Source organism: Procambarus clarkii, chromosome 4 (genome assembly GCF_040958095.1).
Source record: "Procambarus clarkii isolate CNS0578487 chromosome 4, FALCON_Pclarkii_2.0, whole genome shotgun sequence".
Taxonomy (NCBI): Eukaryota; Metazoa; Arthropoda; class Malacostraca; order Decapoda; family Cambaridae; genus Procambarus; species Procambarus clarkii.
Genome location: NC_091153.1, coordinates 26,939,484 through 26,961,983, shown reverse-complemented (window position 1 = coordinate 26,961,983; position 22,500 = coordinate 26,939,484). Strand labels below are relative to the sequence as shown.

The 22,500-nt window shown below is 41.1% G+C and overlaps 1 protein-coding gene across 2 annotated transcripts in view; it reads right to left on the bottom strand.

Moving 5' to 3' along the window:
* The window catches only part of LOC123748693 (sulfotransferase 1B1), a 248,916-nt gene that overhangs the window by 108,043 nt on the left and 118,373 nt on the right, over window positions 1–22,500 (bottom strand). For both annotated transcript variants that reach the window (XM_069333270.1, XM_069333266.1), the window contains exon 3: window positions 3,832–3,928. In XM_069333270.1, coding sequence (XP_069189371.1) covers window positions 3,832–3,928 — 97 coding nt within the window. The remainder of the gene's footprint in view (window positions 1–3,831; window positions 3,929–22,500) is intronic.

Below are 22,500 nucleotides of genomic sequence, written 5' to 3'. Positions count from 1 at the left end.
TAATATATTTTCTCTAATTTTTTTCTTATGAAATGATAAAGCTACCCATTTCAGTATGTATGAGGTCAATTTTTTTTATTGGAGTTAAAATTAACGTAGATATATGACCGAACCTAACCAACCCTACCTAACCTAACGTAACATATCTTTATAGGTTAGGTTAGGTTAGGTAGCCGAAAAAGTTAGGTTAGGTTAGGTTAGGTAGGTTAGGTAGTCGAAAAACAATTAATTCATGAAAACTTGGCTTATTAGGCAAATTGGGCCTTGCATACTAGGCTGAGAAGTGCGTTCTGGCTACTAGGTACGACATATATATATATATATATATATATATGTCGTACCTAGTAGCCAGAACGCACTTCTCAGCCTACTATGCAAGGCCCGATTTGCCTAATAAGCCAAGTTTTCTTGAATTATTATATTTTCTCTAATTTTTTTCTTATGAAATGATAAAGCTACAAATTTCATTATGTATAAGGTAAATTTTTTTTAATGGTGTTAAAATTAACGTAGTTATATGACCGAACCTAACCAACCCTACCTAACCTAACCTAACCTATCTTTATAGGTTAGGTTAGGTTAGGTAGCCGAAAAAGTTAGGTTAGGTTGGTTAGGTAGGTTAGGTAGTCGAAAAAACATTAATTCATGAAAACTTGGCTTATTAGGCAAATCGGGCCTTGCTTAGTAGGCTGAGAAGTGCGTTCTGGCTACTAGGTACGACATATATTATATATATATATATATATATATATATATATATATATATATATATATATATATATATATATATATATATATATATATATAAGGATAATTCAGGGCGACATAAGAATAATTCAGGAGCAAGGAGCAAGCCTAGGCCTCACCCTGAACCCTTCCAAGTCCGAACTAACTTCCACCAACCAGCGCATAATAGCGCAAATAAAGGTTGTTTTGCCTGACATTCATACAACCAACCCTAAGGACAGCCCACTCCTAGGTGCTCCTCTTGGAAGGAATGCCATCGACGGGGTCGTTGATAAGATCACTGACCTGAAGAGGATGAACGAGAGGATTGAAGACATCGATGCTCATGATGCACTTTACCTTATCACCAGATGCTTGTCCCTCACCAGGCTGACCTACTTTCTAAGATGTTCGCCATCTTTCAACAATATTATATTAGAAGAATACGACAGCTTGCGGAAATCAACACTAGAAAAATCCCTCAATCTTTCCCTCAGCGACTCACAGTGGAAACAGGCCTCCCTTCCTGTCAGACTCGGGGGCCTTGGCGTGCGTACAGCAACACAAATTGCTGCACCAACGTTCCTGTCCTCTTCAGTGGGGTCTGACAACTTGGTGAAGGAAATCCTACCTGAGCACCTAGTTCAACAGGCTGGGGTACATGATCCCAGCTTCACAGACTGCACAACCAAATGGGTCTCTCTCGCAGGACCAGCACCCCAACCACCGCCTTCTGAAGCCCATAAGCAATCCAGCTGGGATCGCCCCATTGCCGAGCAAGAAGCTGCGAGTTGTTGGGATCGCCCCATTGCCGACCAAGAAGCTGCGACTTTGCTAGAAGCTGCGACAACACCACATGAGACTGCCCGACTTAGAGCTGTAGCAGCTCCCCATGCAGGTGATTTCCTATTAGCAACCCCAATGTCAGCAACCAGCACCCGTCTCACTCCGCAGGCCCTCCGAATTCCCGTAGCTCTCCGCCTCGCTGCCCCAATCCACACCGAATACAGGTGTATTTACGGCGAGGCAGAGGCCGACAGATACGGTCGGCATGGCCTTCTCTGCCAAAGGACAGGAGGATGGCATGCAAGACACGGCGAGGTCAATGACATTATTAAGAGAAGCCTTACCACAGCCGGTTGTCCAGCAGAGAGAGAGACCCGTTACCTAATGTCCCGCAACTCTGATGAGCCTGTCGGTCGCCTAGACGGAATCACGGTGAACCCCTGGAAGAATGGTAAACAGTTGGTGTGGGACTACACTTGCGTTTCAACTTTAGCCAATACCTATGTTGACTTCAGTGCTACACAAGCAGGAGGAGCTGCCAATCACCGGGAAGCGGCCAAGTCACGTAAATACAGAGACCTTGAGCACCACTACAATTTTGACCCCATTGCCTCAGAGACACTTGGTTCCTGGGGTAAAAGTGCTGCTAGCTTTTTGAAGGAGTTGGGGTCTAAGCTAATCGAAACAACTAGAGACCCTAGAGCTGCCAGTTTTCTTTTTCAGCGCCTTAGTGTGGCAATCCAGAGAGGAAATGCTCACTGCATCCATGGTTCCTGCCCGCCATCTGAGGAGCTGGAGGAGCTGTTCAACTTTTGACAAACAGCCTTGTACCCTGCATGTAATCAATATTGTAACTTTTTTTGTGTAATGAAATTTTCAAATAAAGTTAGATAAATATACACACATACCAAAAGAATAGGGATGGTAGGAGAAGAAAATATCAAAGTGTTCAGTGAAGATCCACAAGGTCTTCTCTGAATACTCTTTATTTTCTTCTCCGATGCTATCGGTCCCTACACTTGCACCAGAGGTGGTACCCCTTCTAGGTTTTATGAATTAATAAAATAATATATATATATATATATATATATATATATATATATATAAATAAATTTATATATATATACATATATATTAATAATATATATATATATATATATATATATATAATATATATATATATATATATATATATATATATATATATATATATATATGTCGTACCTAGTAGCCAGAACTCACTTCTCAGCCTACTATTCAAGGCCCGATTTGCCTAATAAGCCAAGTTTTCCTGAATTAATATATTTACTATAATTTTTTTCTTATGAAATGATAAAGCAACCCTTTTCTCTATGTATGAGGTCAATTTCTTTTTATTGGAGTTAAAATTAACGTAGATATATGACCGAACCTAACCAACCCTACCTAACCTAACCTAACCTATATTTATAGGTAAGGTTAGGTTAGGTAGCCAAAAAAAGCTAGGTTAGGTTAGGTTAGGTAGGTTAGGTAGACGAAAAAACATTAATTCATGAAAACTTGGCTTATTAGGCAAATCGGGCCGTGAATAGTAGGCTGAGAAGTGCGTTCTGGCTATTAGGTACGACATATATATATATATATATTATATATTATATATGTCTGAAAACTCCACACTCCAGAAGTGACTCGAATCCGGACCGCCAGGAGCACATTGCAACTGGTGGTCACGATGCCTTAAAACTGTGTACGGTTTTAAGGCACCGTGTACCTGTGTAAGGTAAGGCAATGTGCTCCTGGTGGCCCGGGTTCGAGTCACTTCTGAGGTGTGGAGTTTTCAGATGCATATATGCTTGGGGACCATTCAAGCTTGTTCACATTTGTGTTGCTCACGTGGCCCCACAAAATGAGGTGATTTGATGAACGAGCTATGCCCAAGATTCCCATCAAAGTGCCGTCGGGGTGGTGGTTCAAATAGCCTCGGCTATCACCATCGGAGAGTTACGCCGCCAACAGTGACGACCAGTGTGAGGTACTGGAGATTCAAGCCTCCAAGAGTGATGACCAGTGTGCTTCACACATCTTGGTCTTTGGGGTTAGCTTCACCGTAAGTACGGACAGTGCCCAGCAGTGCAAGACAGGCTGAGTTCGTCACAGGACCTAGAACCTGAGTGAGTTCCATTACAACATCAGAACTACACTGCAGCTTCTCTCTCTCTTTTAAAAACTGGTCTTGTTTTTATTATGCCATGTTTTGGTAAACATGTGTAATCCTGTCCGCATGATTATCGTACACTGCTAAGATACCATAGAATACATTACAAGACCAATAATACATACTCAAAGAAAGGGAACCTCTTCATCAGCTCATGTGAAGCTTCTGGTGACTTTGGGTCCTTCATGAGGCACCATACCATCTCCTGGGTCCATGTTGTCCCTGCAACATACCATGGAAATGGTATGAAATAGTAAGTAAATAAAATGGAAATGTGCAGTCAGGTAGGGACAGCAATACAAAAGAAATCAGTTTTAAGTAGAATTATAAAATTGCATGAGAGAAAAATTGTTAGGTTGACAGATTTCTATAAAGCTGGTTTTGAAGGATTAAGTTTCTTCTTGGGCAGATGTGGAGGGACTAGAGCATGGAAGGTGTCCTTGAGCTGCAAGCCTAGTGGTGTCTTACATGACTATGGATTACAAAGAAGAATAAAGATGCATCGCAATTCTATTCCAAAGTTATGGAATGCAATATGTTGCAGACCTGCAGTGGCCATAACATTCCTTTACATTCGAGAAGTATTACTCTCCTGTTCCGAAGAAGCTTGAATGGTCTACTAGCCAATATGCAACCAAAAACTCCTAGCTCCTGAAGGATTCGAACCCAGTCAGCCAGGGCTCCATGCACCTTAACATATCCAGTACTTAACCCGCTAGACCACATTGACTATTCAAAAGAATTGGAAGTCGTCAGACCCTTAACCCAATCCCTGACAGTACTCGGTGGTAAATTTGGGAAACAGATGTTTCCGTGGCAGGTGATTCGAGGAAAAATCTGTTTATAAAACACTCCAAAATAAATATGTAACACAATAACAGTTATTGCAAATACAATAATGTTTGTGAAATTCAATAAATGATGAATTTAGTTGACGGAGTAGCAAGGAGTAGAGTGGAGTTTCAAGGAGGTTTTCTCCCTCCGTGCTTTTAACATGTATGGTGGCGGCATATAACAAGCTAAGTTTTGTTGGCTTTATTATCTCCTCTTGCTAACGAAATACTAATTACCTTATACACTAACCAGTAACAATATGAATAAAATAAGTCTTGCATAGTGAATTATTAATTGCGACCGAAGAAAACTCCAGATAAGCACCCTCTAATAGCATACTTCATCACCATCCCCGACCACCAGCTAGTTGGCGCCTCCACTGGCTCAGATGCCTAATATCACTAATGTAAAACAAATATATTTTATTTCGCAAAAATTACGAGATTTGGAATGAAATTAAGCAGTACTACTGGAACACGTGACCACCAGTGTAATTTTTTATGCAGGGGGGGGGGGGGGTCCATAATTGTATTATTATAACTTTGATTTTTTTTATGTTTTTGAAATATGCAAGCATTTTCAAATTTTTCGAAAATATGCAAGCATTATCAAAATTTTCGAAAATATGCAAGCATTCCCTCTCATGATCATGACTATGAGGCAGTGAGATTATGTCTATTGGGGATGGCACTAATACAAGTGACCTCAGTCAGAAAGGACTGCACAAACACCACAGAAAATGCTGGGAGAATAGCTTATTACTTTAAGGCTGAAATAGGTGGCATAGAGCCGTTGTCAGAGTCCAAATCCTTGGCACTCTGTATCCACTGGGTTGTGGAGCGCCTTGAACTGCTGATGGTAGTTGTAGGGGTAGCTCTAGGGGATCTCACATCAAATTATATTGGTGTATGTGTGTGTGTGTGGCTATGAAATTGTTTCGATTCCATAAGTATCCAGAACAGGATATAATCAGCTTCGAATATGTGGCAGAGTCAAATACTAGAGACACGAGTATTTGAAGGTGTGGATGGAAAAACACTTGTTGTTAAGTAACAATTAACATTTATTCACAAAACTTAATAATAACAATGCAAGGCACAGTAATTTTAACATTAAGTTAAGTCCGATGTGACACTATGCAAAACTAATCATTTAGCTAGCATAGTCAAACTTAGTTCTGACCTCTTGCGGCTTTAACAAGATGAACTAATCTGAACAGCAGGTGCTCACTCGGACACAAGTTAGCAATTTACCAACTGTGGCAAAACAATTGAAATAACAACAACAAAGACACAACAGACAGTCTTCTGTGCACCATGATATTTACGTTAAGGCTTGTCTCTCCGGACGACAAACAGCCGTCACCTTAAGGTTATGTCACAAAGACAAAACAATTGATTTCATCATATCAATTCAAACATAAAATTTAATGATTTATATTAATTCAAAGTGATTAATGATGGTAATTACTATGACATGATAATTAAACAATCAATCAGTAATCACCTCAATTTCCGTCGTACTGACACCTAATTAAACTCATGGTGATTTACGTTAACACTGCTTATCACGTAGACAAGCTGACAACCAAGAATTAGGCATCACGTTGCTAATTACCTTACTTTTCACTAATGATGTTAATTAATGACTCTAATTACAACTCACTGATTCTTTTGTCGGAAATCCGACACACATAATAACATGAGTATCTCCTTAAAGAAAAGAGAGTGGGTGATTCTGTGACATCATCGACGTCACACATTTACATTACTCATAATCTTTTCATACAACAGTCTAGTGTTTAAATTAAATAAAAAAGTGTTCACTAAGACTGAATATAATTTTCAACACTAGGAATATAGCTTAATACTCTACTCCTTAAACATAAATAGAACCACCAAACATTTGAGTTCGTCTTTCCCCGGGAGCGTCGTCACGTAGACAACAACATCTAGACACGCTGTAGAGTGGCTCTCCATATGAACTGATTTAACTCATTAGACACCCAGACTACGTGTCAACAAGCGAGCAACCAGCAAAACTGCCTCTCAGCAACACCAGTATCCGTTTTACCAAGTATTTTTGTTTAATTTTGGCCATAGTTATTCATAAATAGGTAGACGGTTATAATGCATGATAAAACCCCACAACCAAGTACGTTTACTCAGCTCAACACACTCATATTCCATGTCATACCTGTACTTATATGTTTAGGGATACATTATTAATTATTTAAACTCGGCAAGTAATTGTGATTTGGAGTTACAAGAAGCAGAGCAGACAGTTGGCCCTCATTATAAAATTATTACCTAGCGGTATACCATGCTTAGTAGGCCTCCAGACAGCCGCCATTATGTGGCACTCAGAGGCACAGGGCCACACCCAACTTTGATGCTACAATTACACAGCCTTAGCATGCCCCATCAACAGGAACAGCTAAGCCTCTTTTTGTACAATACTGTAGATATAGTATTAGAAATTATAATTAATTATTGCTATAATAATAGTAGATTAGACCACCATATGTGCTATGATTTATTATTTATATTTATTAGGTAAACAATTTGTGATTCATGAAGGAGCCATCTCAAAGTGGTTTAAGCTGCAAATTGTCCCCCCAATTATGTGAGATAAATTCAGGCAGCTGAATCAGTACATACAGTTCACTCACTTACCTAATTACTTACTTGCTTAATTAATTAACTTAAGGCTAAGAACTAACTAAGAAAATTAATCAGATAAAAAATTATCATATTAAAGAATTAAAAATATTTAGTATTTACAGAATTTAAAAGAATTATGCTGCTAGGATTTTCCCACATCTTTAAGGCAATCACAATTTATACAAAATTGGGTCACACAGATCAACAAACACAGTAGCAATACAGTGCTAAACTTCAGTGCTTAAATGACACAACACAACAATCTTAATAAATGACAAATCAATAATCACACAAGTGACTTGTAATTACAGCTAAAATAAACTGGGTAATCACCCACTTACTTTACAAACTGGTTTTCTCTTGGAACGAGAAAGAAAAGAACTGTTATGACCACACATACACCAGTATGATCATACTGTGGCTGGTGTATGATGCGTTCAAACTTGATTGTTGCCACCGAAGGCGCTAGTTTATTGTGCACCCTATACTCATCCTGTGAACGGTAGCACAAAAAGCATTACAGAAGCCACAAAAGGTCTTTGTCAGACCTCATCTTAAATTATTACATAAAGAATTTCATCTATCCTTCACACCTTATAGTTACAATGTCAGCTAGTTTCAGAGAATGTTCTATTTCAAGAGTTATATATTTACAGTATGTCGTTATACATTAATGGTAGATCTTATCGCTAATACATAATAGTTTAACCAATGAATATATCACAGAGTCAAAGGGGAGCTGCTGTTTATTATTAGTTTTCACAGTACACTATTTGTTTCTTAATCTCGCATGTCGTTTATCTACCGGAAGTGAAATATGAATACGGTGCAGGGATTTCAGGTATTTTTCCCTTGGTAATAGGGTAGGTTGCCATATCATATAGCGTGAGCTTAGATTTATATCTAAATGGCTAAATTTTTCTACAATCCAAGATATAGTGTTCGAGTGTGTGTCCCTGTCTTTGTCCACATACTTTACACTTTACTTCATTTAGATCCCTATACTAGCCGAACTGCCAGAGATACCTGTAGCCAAGTCTTATTCGAGCTGTGACAACGTCTGTTAGTCTACTGACTTTATTACTTGCCCCATACACATGTTTTACTTCACAAATTTTATTGTGATAAACAATGGACCTGCTAGTTCCAGTTTCCACTGTTCTACTTTCTTCATATTCAACCAGGAGTTCAAACTGTGTAGTTATATCCTGGCTGATTAGCCTAGTATCATAAATATTATTATATTTACATAATATCTTTTTGACAGTACTTTATTATATATATTATATATTGCCATTGCATGTTTAATATACCTATACATATTATGTATCATTACCATAAGTATGTGCCATGTATTTGTAGAGATATTGGACGTATAAGAAATAGCGGAAGCCTAGTATCCTGTATCATGCAAAATACCATTATGTCGTTATAGAACGAAATTCTATGTACTAGTATTGTGTACATGACATTCTATGTGTTTTACGATGTAGAATGAATACGTTTAGGTATCTGATGCATGAGTAGCATGTATACAATGATATATAAATTTCATTACTGTTCAAAATATTAGCTCTTGTCATGTTGTCACTGATATTCTGGTACTGTGAGATTTCTACCACAGAGGCAAGGTTTTGGTAATTATGTTGGTATATGATGCTTGATTTTATTCTTACGTATTACCTGTTGACCGGTAACGTCCTGAAATCCTTCCTTAACCCCCCCTTCCCCATTTGGCTTACCGTCTCCGCCAGTGTTACCGTGTCCTATAGATATGAATTCTCAGTTGATTAATTTCATATATCATGATATATTCTCTTATGTATGGAATCAGTGATTGTGTTCTCATGTAAGGTTGTATATTTAAATACTTATTCAATACTGTATGATTTAGGAATTATTGATTGGTAAATGGTTGTATATATAAGCTTGTGAGATTTGAAGGATAAGCGTCGGTTGACTTGCCGAGTTGGAAATAATGTGTCTAGTGGCCCGCCGGCCCTGAGGCGTCACTAGATCTTTGATATCTCAGACGGGCGGACGTGTAACGCCCTGCTCTTGCTTTAAGTGGCATTTTCTGTGTTTATTGACTCCTAGATTATATAAGACTATGCTGTACAATTTACCTTGGATCAGTTCTACCGATGTACATCATTTATACCAGGTGGTAGGTGATTTCATGTATACATATTGAGGTGGGTACCTGAGGATCTTAAGTGATGCTATTGTGCTTTGATATGATATTGATTCCTCAACCCCACTAATTAATGAGTGTGACACCACCATCCTCTAATTGTTATCAGCATACTAGATGCTAGTGTACCACTAGCATCTAGTGGTATACTAGATGCTGTACATCTAGAAAATGGTACATCTAGAAAAGAAGAAGAAGAAAGCCAGTCAAAGGTATTCACAGAAATGCCATGTGAGCATTAGCTTGTGATTGCTCAGTTGATGTTGCCAGCTGCTCCAGAAGACATTCCAAATTCTCAACAGGTGAAAACACTTGTCAAGGATATTTGGGATCTCAGGATTTCCAATTTTCGGTCTTCTGTAGCAGAATTTATCCAGAGTGAAGGCACACATGCCAAATTAGATCGATTGACACTACTAGAAATCAATAGCATACGGCCCTTTCTTCCTCATGCATTTGACCATCTCCATCGTCTCTCAAAAGCTGCCCACACCAGTACCCTTAATCAAACACAAGATTTGTAGGACTTTCGTTGCCAAACATTATTTAGTTTTCATAATTTAAGTAATAAAATTTTATATAGCATTGAGACATGGTGATCAAATTATTTAGCACTGAGTTATGCAAATAGCCCTGAATCCCTAGCGTTAAAATGTTGGAGGTTTGGACACCCACCTCATGAAACATCAAGTGCCTTCCAACTTCAACCTGAAAATGGAATAGGGATGATGGATGTATGACTAATAGAGGTGATGTCACCAAATTATAATACAGTACTAGTAGTAAAGGATTAGCCTAAGCAGTTCACTTTTGTTTTTTGCATTAATTAAGGTAAACAATAAATGTGCCTATCAATAGTTTAGATACTCTTTAATATATATATATATATATATATATATATATATATATAATATATATATATATATATATATATATATATATATGTATATTTTTAAGATTTTAGACAATAAAATGGTGACAATGATGTAGAGAATAAAAAAGGTTAAGACTTTACTGAACATGAGATTTTAACATTCACCATTCATTCCTGGAGCCGTATACAAGCTGTCGGCCGAGCGGATAGCACGCTGGGCTTGTGATCCTGGGTTCGATCCCAGGCGCCGGCGAGAAACAATGGGCAAAGTTTCTTTCACCCTATGCCACTGTTACCTAGCAGTAAAATAGGTATCTGGGTGCTAGTCAGCTGTCACGGGCTGCTTCCTGGGGGTGGAGGCCTGGTCGAGGACCGGGCCACGGGGACACTAAAAAGCCCCAAAATCTCTCAAGGTAACCTCAAGATAAACCACTGCTAGAATTGAGCCTGGTGTCAGCTTGTCCCGAGGGTGTGCAGTTTAAGGCCTGTTGATAATTTCGAAGAACTTTAAGAAGTTGGCTAATGTGACAGTATGAGTTGTACAGAACTGTAGTTCTCTTATTGTTTTACGGTGATCTATGTTATATACCCCAGTAAAGTGGAGTATTTTTGCTTGCCTTTTACTTAACCCTAGAGTAGTATTGATTTTGGCCAGGCTATGGATTTCAGTGATGCTGTGTAGCATGAGGTCATGACAAGAACATACATGGAAATGTTATCCACAGTGATGGTATGTATTTAACTGCACAATTACAATACACACACACTTATTATAAATCAAATTATAATGCCTAAAATGTGTAAAAAGTGTAATATACACATACACTCAGGCCAATCTACAGTAATCACACAGTTATCTGTACTTGCCTTACCTATGTGCTTCCTCGACCTGCGGATCTCTCACATTGCGGGTTAATGAGAACGATAAGCCGTGACGTTGATGTGAATCCACACAAGGAATTTATGCACTTAGCGAATGATAATAATTAATTAGGAGTATTCATTTTGATAAACCGGCTTACATTCAGATAACTCTCTCTCACACTCTGTAATGCTCGGCCTTTGATAGGTGGTCAAGCGCAACACAGACCGCGCGTGGTAAATCCCTTTCACGCAAACACGTGTGGGTAGGTGTGTGCATGGCAACAACACTGGGGAGTCCCACGTGGACTTAGGGTCACAGTGGCGAGAATCACTTGCTCCAAATGGGTGGCGTGAGGAGGCAAGTACCCACCACTGGTTGGGTGGTGGCATAGCAAGATGTACACCACATGTTAATCACACGGGGTTGACAAACAGGAAAATATTCTAAGTCCATAACAGTTCGTGATTTTTAATTATTCACACAAATTTTACTTAACTCACAGGAAATCGTATCTTAGATTCTTACTAAACAGTTTACTGAGCGGTATGTTGACGGATCTCCAAGAATTAACACGATGATCTCGGATTAATACACTACAGTCCAGCTGCTCTGCAGGTGAACACATGTGGAGTCTCTTCTGTGTATCTTAATTCACTTCATTATCGATATTCACGATGTCGCGGTAACGGATTCTGACTGACAGGACCCCTAGGACGGAATAGATATAAACTTTGCTGATCAAGTCGCGTTTAAACAGTGAATACGGTAACATTTGCAGAAGTTTTCTGGGAGTTTTGATTAGTAAGAATTTAAAACAAAAGGATCAATGCCTGAATGTTGTAATAAGGCAAATAGGACACTGGGATTTATTAATCGAAGCGTTAGTAACAAGACACCTGGTGTTGTTCTTCAGCTATATCTTGCTCTGGTTAGGCCCCATTTAGATTATGCAGTTCAGTTTTGGTCGCCATACTATAGAATGGATATAAATTCACTTGAACGTGTCCAGCGTAGATGACTAAGTTAATTCCCCAAATTAGAAATCTTTCATATGAACCTTAACTTGCATTCACTGAAAGGCGAAGAGTTAGGGGTGACATGATAGAGGTTTACAAGTGGATGAATGGACATAACAAAGGGGATATTAATAGGGTATTAAAAGTATCAACACAAGACAGAACACGAAACAATGGGTATAAATTGGATAGGTTTAGATTTAGGAAAGGCTTTGGTAAATAGGTTCGGTAACAGGGTTGTGTATTTGTGGAACCAATTACCTCGTAACGTGGTGGAGGTGGGGTCCATTGATTGTTTCAAGCGTGGGTTGGACATGTTTATGAGTGGGATTGGGTGGTTATAGATAGGAGCTGCTCGTATGGGCAATAGGCCTTCTGCAGTTACCTGTTCTTATGTTATGGTTCTCCTGTCTTCACAGTACCGAAGATGATCTCAGAATGCTGGAACAAGGGCTGGCGGCCTCCCCCCCCCCCCCACCAACACTCTTCCCTTGTTCTTCAAGATGACCAATCAGCGAACGGTATCATGGAGGCCGTGCCTCCATAGAGGATTTTTCTATGATTTTGAACAGATTACAAGATTTTGGTAAGCCATTTAGAGAGCTTGTAAGAAATGGATCCCACGAAATGATGATTGGTCTCATGGGATAGTTAGGCTTATGAGTCTTGACAAGTCCATTGAGATATGGTAATAAAGGAGATGAGGTACTAAACTGATTAAAAAGATCTTTATGGTTACTGAAAAACATAATCAAGCTGCTATTGAAGAACTTGATGTCATCAAGAGGATTTTTCCTGAGTTTGGTGAAACACCAAACTCATATATAACATTCCTATCAATAAAATCTTTCAGGACACTTTCCTCCATTTTATGAGTTTTCTATGACATCTTCAACATATTGAAAACGTCAATAAAAAAAGATGACACGCTATGCAACCTCTGAAGAATCAACAAACACAACACTGTACTTCCTATTAGATTGTATTTCAGAAATTTCTTGTCGACGGCTCATAAAAGGAGAAAAGTGTCCTAAAAGATAATATTGATAGGAACGTTATCCCCAGACACAAATCAGAAGATACAATTAAAAATTTACTACAAAAACAAGAAGACTGCAAACCAACTCACGAAGAACTCTCCAGGCATCAAACAGAATGCCTTAAAAGAGACCAACGTCAGCTATGCCTTCACATGCCCACTTGGGACTGTCAGCCCCAAAGATCTCAGTATATAGGCAAGACGACAATTCTCTTTCTAGGCGATTAACAATGCAAAAACAACAGGGGCTCCATCAAGGAGCATATAATCTCACACAACCAGACCATCACCAGAGAAATCTGAACAAGCAACACAGAAATCATCAATAAATACAGCGATAGAAATACATATACGAAATGTGATCAGGCGTCAGACCAGAAATAAAAGAGGGAATTTTGTAGAGTTAATTTATCAATTACCCTCGACAGTGAAGAAGAACGTACGATATATTGAGAAGATTCGTGTTAGAATTATTAATCTTTCCCTTTCAACACCAGCAATCAACAGCCAATTAATGCACAACTATATTCTACCTACTTCAAGACCCCGAACCAATATGAAGCAGCAAGAGGAAGTATGGGCCAACAGACCTTATGCAGTTACTTCCATTCATATGTTCACTTATTCAATTTATTCCCAATGTTTCGTGTTCTGTCTTGTGTTGGTACCTCACCCAAAACTTTTGTACCATATCACCTCATCCAATAGAGTATAAGTACGAAGAATTTGTGTGTAAATTAAGTCTTTGAAAATGTAATACGAATTACGAAACGCGTTCTGGCGTCAGACAATTAAAAAAATGAATTTGGAGAATTTTATTTTTATACCACCGACAGTGAAGAAAACCATAAGAAATATTGAGAAGATTCGTGTTAGAATTATTATTCTTACCTGTTCGGTCATATTCAACAACATATATATATATATATATATATATATATATATGTCGTACCTAGTAGCCAGAACGCACCTCTCGGCCTACTATGCAAGGACACCTAGGGGAGAACCCATGGCGACCCCATCTACTTGCTTATACATGTGCCCATCCGGGCACATGCAAGGTTCGAACCTTGCAGGAATTAACCTCACTGAGGACCAAGTCACTCTCCTAAATCGCCATGGGTTCTCCCCTAGGTGTCCTGTTTGCAAACTTCTACATGGGTACCATCGAGCAAAAAGTCTTAGTCGACATGAACTTGAAACCGGCCATATACTGCAGGTATGTTGACGACATTTTTACACAGGTACCTGATGTCAGACATCTGCAGGAGCTGAAGGAGGCATTTGAGCAGAGTTCCGTGCTGCGTTTCACTTACGAGACGGAAAAGGATGGGAAGCTGCCTTTTCTAGATGTAACAGTCATGGAAAAGGGCGGAGGTTTCCACACTGCAGTCTACACAAAGGAAACAAACATAGGAATGTGCCTAAATGCCAACAGCGACTGCCCTGACAGGTACAAGAGGAGTGTTGTTAACGCATACGTCGACCGTGCTCTCAGCCACAGCTCAGAATGGAAGCAAGTCGACGAAGAACTCTGTAGGGTAAGGCAGGTCCTAGTCAATAACGGCTTCTCCAATGGTTTCATCGAAGACATCATAAGAAGGAAAGTGAAAAGCCATGCAACCTCCGAAGAGACAACTAACACAACACCTATACCCCCTATTAGACTATTTTACAGGAACTTTTCCACAGCTCATAAAACAGAGGAAAGGGTCCTGAAAGATATTGTTAATAGAAACGTTATCCCTACAGACAAAAATCAGAGGATACAACTGACGATTTACTATAAAACCAGAAAAACGGCCAGCCTACTCATGAGAAACTCTCCAGACACAAAACAGAACGCTTTAAAAGAGACTAACGTCGTCTATGCCTTCAAATGCCCACTTGGGGACTGTAAGCTCCAAAAAACCCAGTATATAGGCAAGACAACAACATCTCTTTCTAGGCGTTTAACGATGCATAAACAACAGGGCTCCATTAAGGAACATATAATCTCTTCCCATAACCAAACCATCGCCAGAGAAATCCTAGTAAACAACACAGAAATCATCGATAGATACAGCGATAGCAGGCGGCTTGACGTTTGCGAGGCACTACACATCAAGAAGTCAACACCAGCAATCAACAGCCAATTATTGCACAACTATATTCTACCCACCTCAAGACTCCGCTCCAATATAGAAGCATCAAGAAATATGGACCAATATGCTTTCTACAAACACTTCTATTCAATACCCATTGTTTCTGTTCTGTCTTGTGTTGATACTTTTAATACCCTATTAATATCCCCTAGTGTTCTGTCTTGTGTTAATGCCACATCACCCTTCCCACCTCACTCAAATGTAATGCCACATCACCCTTCCCACCTCACTCAAATGTAGATATAAAATCAGGGAAACGCAAGTTCTAATCAGTTGTGTATTTGTGAAGTCTTTGAAAATGTAATAAGTTTTACGAAACGCGCCCGTGTCGCGTCAGACTAGAAATAAAAAATGAATTTTGGAGAAGTGATTTTTGATTTACCTCCAACAGTGAAGCGTAATGTACGAAAGATTGAGAAAATTCGTGTTAGAATTATTAATCTTACTTTTTCGGTCATATTTAATAATATATATATATATATATATATATATATATATATATATATATATATATATATATATATGTATAAATATATATACATATATATATTTACATATATGTTTTCTTGAGGTTATCTTGAGATGATTTCGGGGCTTTTTAGTGTCCCCGCGGCCCGGTCCTCGACCAGGCCTCCACCCCCAGGAAGCAGCCCGTGACAGCTGACTAACACCCATGTACCTATTTTACTGCTAGGTAACAGGGGCATACGGTGAAAGAAACTCTGCCCATTGTTTCTCGCCGGCACCTGGGATCGACCCCAGGACCACAGGATCACAAGTCCCGCGTGCTATCCGCTCGGCTGACCGGCTCCCTATATATATATGTATATATATTCTGCAATAAGTTTCGAGGTGAAAGATTCGAGGCAACTACAGAAGCACCATACTGTCCCCCGAGCTCAAAGCTGCAGCTAAGAGCCTTCGTGAAAACAAGGAGATAGTCGTCAGGAGAGGTGACAAGTCGCCAATATACGTCATTCTTAATAAAGACGATTATCTGGCGAAAATGAACCTTATTGTCTCTGACCAAACTAAATTCCAAAGGGTAACGAAAAACACTACTGCCGAATTGAAAGCAAAGGTTAACAGATTGATCGAAACTGTGAACGCCAAGAAATCCGGACTCCACCTACCAAAGATTATTGGGGAATACAAACCTGGGTATGCGTATGGAAATGTCAAGACACACAAGCCTGGAAACCCACTTTGGCCAATCATCAGTCAGATACCCACACCCACATACAGATTGGCAAAACGACTCAACGGCTTGCTGACCCCTTATGTCCCTTGCGCCTTCAGCCTGAAGTCTCCAAAATAATTTGTTGACTTACTGCGGGGAACACGGGCCGCAGGGATATTAGTCTCGTTGGACGTAGAATCACTGTTTACCAACGTACCTGTGCATGAAACAATCGAGATGATAGCAGACAGAGTGTATCGTAATCCGGCCTGTACTCCTCTTGACATACCAGAAAACATTCTAAGGAAACTACTCCATGCTTGTATTAAAGAGGCACCCTTCTTGAGCCCAGATGGGCACATGTATAAGCAAGTAGATGGGGTCGCCATGGGTTCTCCCCTAGGTGTCCTGTTTGCGAACTTGTACATGGGTACCATCGAACAAAAGGTCTTTGTCGACATGAACTTGAAACCGGCCATATACTGCAGGTATGTTGACTACATTTCTACACAGGTACCTGATGTTAGACATCTGCAGGAGCTTGAAGGCGGCATTTGAGCGGAATTCTGTGTTGCGTTTTACTTACGAGATGGAGAAGGATGGGAAGCTACCCTTCTAGATGTAACAGTCATGGAAAGGAGCGGAGGTTTCCACACTGCAGTCTACACTAAGGAAACAAACATAGGAATGTACCTCAATGCCAAACAGTGACTGCCCAGACAGGTACAGGAGGATACCTGGTTGATACCTGGTTGATGGGGTTCTGGGAGTTCTACTCCCCAAGCCCAGCCTGGGGCCAGACTTGACTTGTGAAAGTTTGGTCCACCAGGCTGTTGCTTGGAGCGGCCCGCAGGGCCCACATACCAACCACAGCCCGGTTGGTCCGACACTCCTTGAAGGAAACAATCTAGTTTCCTCTAGATTGTCCACGGTTGTTCCTGTTCATCTCAAAACAAACAAAACGGAGGAGTGTAGTTAACGCTTATGTCGACCGTGCTCTCAACCACTGCTCAGGATGGAAGCAAGTTGATGAAGAACTCTGTAGGGTAAGGCAGGTCCTAGTCAACAATGGCTTCTCCAATGGTTTCGTTGAAGACATCATAAGAAGGAAGGTGAAACGCCATGCAACCTCTGAAGAGACAACTAACACAACATCTGTACCCCTTATTAGACAATTTTACAGGAACTTCTTTTCCACAGCTCATAAAACGGAGGAAAGGATCCTGAAAGATATTGTTAATAGGAACGTTATCCCTACAAACAAAAATCAGAAGATACAATCTACAATTTACTATAAAACCAAAAAAAACGGCCAACCTACTCATGAGAAACTCTCCAGACACAAAGCAGAACGCTTTGAAAGTGACTAACGTCGTCTATGCCATTAATGCCCAGTTGGGGACTGTAAGCCTCAAAGAACTCATTATATAGGCAAGACAACAACAATCTCCTTCCAGGGATTACCGATGCAAATCAACAGGACTCCATAAGGAACATATAATCTCTTCCTACAACCAGACCATCACCAGAGAAGTCTTAACAAACAACATAGAGATCATCGATAGATACAGCGATAGCAGGCGGCTTCACATCTGCGAGGCACTACACATCAAGAAGTCAACACCAACAATCAACAGCCAATTCATGCACAACTATATTCTACACACTTCAAGACTCCGCACCAATATAGAAGCATCAAGAAATATGGGCCAATAGGCCCTTTGCAGCAGTTACTTCCATTCTTCCTTTAATTTACCCAATTTATACCCATTGCACCGTGTTCTATCATGTGTTGAAAGTTTGCTCTATCTTGTGTTGAAAGTTTTGTTAACCTCATCCAAAACTGTTCTAACTTATCACCTCACCCAAATGCGGGTATATAAGATGAAAGCTGTTTAAATGATAGCATAGTAGAACTCTGTTTAGTGTTTGCAGGATATAGTTGTGTGTGTGTAAACTAAAGTCTTTGAAAATGTAATAAGTTATTTCGAAATGCATTCAAGTGTCACATCAGACTAGAAATAAAAATGAATTTTGGATAATTGATTTTTCAATTACCATCGACAGTGAAAAGAAACATAAGCAATATTGAGAAAATTCGTGTTAGAATTATTAATCTTACTTTTTTCAGTCATATTTAATAATATATGTCTACAGGAAAGACTGCTACCAATATATATATATATATATATATATATATATATATATATATGTATATATATATATATATATATATATATATATATATAATATATATATATATATATATATATATATATATATATATATATATATATATATATATATTCACTGTGGACGCCACAGTGAACGGACGCTGGGAGGAGGCTCTGCCGGCCATGTGCCATTATCTAGTGACAACCTGAACATCTTGGAAAGGTGTGAGAGTGGCAGGAAGTGTCCAGTGTGAACTATCGCAACCAAAAACAATCAAACAAGTGGATTGGCAGTGTGGAATCGTCTGAACTGCAGTGAGGGCCAACAAGCGCACTCTGAGAGTCTCCCTCAGTTATGGTTGGGGGTGGGGGGGATGGGGTGATGTTGTGCGGTCAGTGGATGATGGTGACCCGTGTGTAGTGTTTATGAAAATATCCTTCAAAAATAAATTTCTCGGCTCTCGGGAAACAGGTATCGTGTTTTAAGTGCATCGAGCCCACAGTGAACCATATTACAAGTGCAGTGATATATCACGAAATTATACTTATATTTATAATTTATAATTATATAAAACTATAAGAAATTATAATTATATACGAAATTATATGTGTTTGTGTCACCCCTCTGACCCCCCACCCCTACCATACCCTCAAGGTGTGTACCGTCACCTAACCAACGAGTCGAGAGGGTGCCGGCCTCCCCCCCCCCCTAACCCCTCTGCCCCACCCAACCACGACCGCTTCCTCCCTGTGTCCCACCCCCATGCTACGTCCGCCCAGCGCCCCACCCAGCATCCGCCTCTGCCAGCCCAGCGCACGCTCAGCGCCCACCCAGCATCCGCCCCCGCCTGCCAAGCGCCCGCCCAGTGCTCGCCCAGTGCCTGTCCGGCGCCCCACCCAGTACATGCCCAGTGCCCACCCAGCGCCCACCCAGGGTCCGCCCAGCGCTCGCCCATCGTTCAACCAGCGCCCGAGGATGTCGTAGGTCCACGAATGACAGCCAGGCTTCTCTCAGCCAAGAGGAGCATCATCCAGCGACAGGTACGGCACATGCCAAGTGTGTGACAAGGTGGGGCGTCTCAAGACCAATGGGGGTATGTGCAAACATGCCCACAACGGTAGCCGATTGTCCGGGTAGGTAGCGCCCTCCCAAAGAGAGTATCAATCAAAGTTCCACACCAGCAGTCAGGGAAAACACCTCCAACAGCTTCATTTTGACTGAGAACCTACTAGAAGCCATCAAAGTGACATCGGTTGGAACCTTGCAGCACATCCCCAAAGCTGCTTACTCCCAAGCGGCAGCCAAAACTATCCAGCCTCTTGAAAAAGGTCAATGACTTCCCCGGAACCATCCAAGCATGGCACAACCTTCTCCTGTTTGGTAACATATGCCTAGCTGTCCCTGCAAGGAGAGACAAATCACTAGCTTCCTCAGTCATTTATGTCTATAAATAGTTTTCCTAGAGAGGACAACCAGGCACCCCTCCCCACCCGTGCCAAAAACACCCACGGCAGGAAAGGTATCAACAGCAGAACCGAGGCATCCAAAATCAGAGCAACAGCCAGCAAGAAAATAGAAGAAGGCAACACAATAGGGGCGATCAGAGTCATCACCAGTGAGGACACAGTTGCCACCAGAGACGCCGATACAGCACAAGCCCTAAGAGAAAAACACCCACCTGGAGCTCCACGTGAGGACAGTGTTCCTCTAGTCGGTGTCACCAGAGCAGAACCCCTGTGTGTGCTGGAATCAATGGTGCATAAAGCCGCTTTATCCTTCCCACTAGGATCAGCAGGCGGGTTCACAGGACTAAGACCCAACCACATCAAACAAATGCTCAACCCGGCACTGGGAGACATTGCACAGGGCCTCCTGGCACAGGGCAATTTACTCCGGCGCCTCGTCGCTAAGGCTGCTGCCAGAACAGTTAGTTAGGCAGCAGCAGACATGCTGAAGCCAAATGTGTGAGGCAGCCGCTTATGCAGCTAGAACCTACATTGCCAACATTACGGATGAAAAAGCCCTGATAAAACTGGACTTCAAAAATGCTTTCAATCTGGTTAGAAGGAATGCAGTACTCAGTGCGGTTCATCGTCTTTTTCCTTCCCTCTACCCATTTGTAAACTCATGTTACAGCAAGAATCTCTCTTTTGCTTTTCGGGAAACATGAAATGGAATCACAAGAAGGTGTCTAACAGGGTGACCCCCTTACTCCTTTTCTTTTCTTCCTAGTCATCAAGGAAGTCACCGATAACTTGTCCAGTGAGCTCAACATTTGTTTTTTGGACGATGGTACTCAAGCCGGCTCACCAGACTCACTCTTGGATGACATAAGAATAATTCAGGAGCAAGGAGCAAGTCTAGGCCTCACCCTGAACTCTTCGAAGTGCAAAATAACTTCTACCAACCAGAACATAATAGAGCAAATAAAGGTTGCTTTGCTTGATATTCACATAACCAACCCTGAGGACAGCACACTTCTAGGTGCTCCTCTTGGAGGGAATGCCATCAACGAGGTCCTTGATAAGAAGATCACTGACCTGAAGAGGATGAACGAAAGGACTGAAGACATCGATGCTCATGACACACTTTACCTGATCACCAGATGCTTGTCCTTCTCCAGGCTGAAGTACTTTCTTAGATGTTCGCCATCTTTCAGCAATATTAAATTAGAAGAGTACGACAGCTTGCTGATATCAGTGCTAGGAAAAATCTCTCAACCTTTCTCTCAGCGACTCACAGTGGAAACAGGCCTCCCTTCCTGTCAGACTCAGGGGCCTAGGTGTGCACACAGCAACACAAATTGCGGTACCAGCGTTTCTGTCCTCTTCAGTGGCGTTTGACAACTTGGTGAAGGAAATCCTTCCTGAGCACCTAGTTGAACGGGCAGGGATACATGATCCCAGCTTTACAGACTGCACCACCAAATGGGTCTCTCTTGCAGAACCAGCACCCCAACCCCTGCTTTCTGAAGCCCATAAGCAATCCAGCTGGGATCGCCTCATTGCCGACCAAGAAGCTGCGACATTCCTAGAAGCTGCGACAACACCACATGATGCTGCCCGATTTAAAGCTGTAGCAGCTCCCCATGCAGGGGACTTCCTATTAGCAACCCCAATGTCAGCAACTTGCACTCGTCTCACACCCCAGGCCCTCCGAATTGCTGTGGCTCTCCGCCTCACTGCCCCAATCCACACCGAATACAGGTGTATTTGCGATGAGGCAGATGGCCGACAAGTACGGACGGCATGGCCTTCTCTGCCAAAGGACAGGAGGATGGCATGCAAGGACACGGCGAGGTTAATGACATTATCAAGAGAAGCCTTACCACGGCCGGTTGTCCAGCAGAAAAAGATCCCGTTACCTAATGCCCTGCAACTCTAATGAGCCTGTCGGTCGCCCAGACAAGATCACAGTGAACCCCTGGAAGAATGGTAGACAGTTGGTGTGGGGACTACACTTGCGTTCCAACCTTAGCCAACAGCTATGTTAACTTCAGTGCTGCACAGGCAGGAGGTGCTGCCAATCACCGGGAAGCAGCAAAGTCACGTAAATACGGAGACCTTGATCACCACTACAATTTTGTCCCCATTGCCCCAGAGACACTTGCTGCCTGGTAAAAAGTGCTGAAAGTTTTTTGAAGGAGCTGGGGTCCAAGCTAATTGAAACACCTAGAGACCCAAGAGTTGTCAGCTTTCTCTTTCAGCACCTTAGTGTGGCAATCCAGAGAGGAAATGCTCATTGCATCTATGATTCCTGCGTACCATCTGAGGAGCTGGAGGAGCTGTACAACTTGTGACAAGTAGTCTC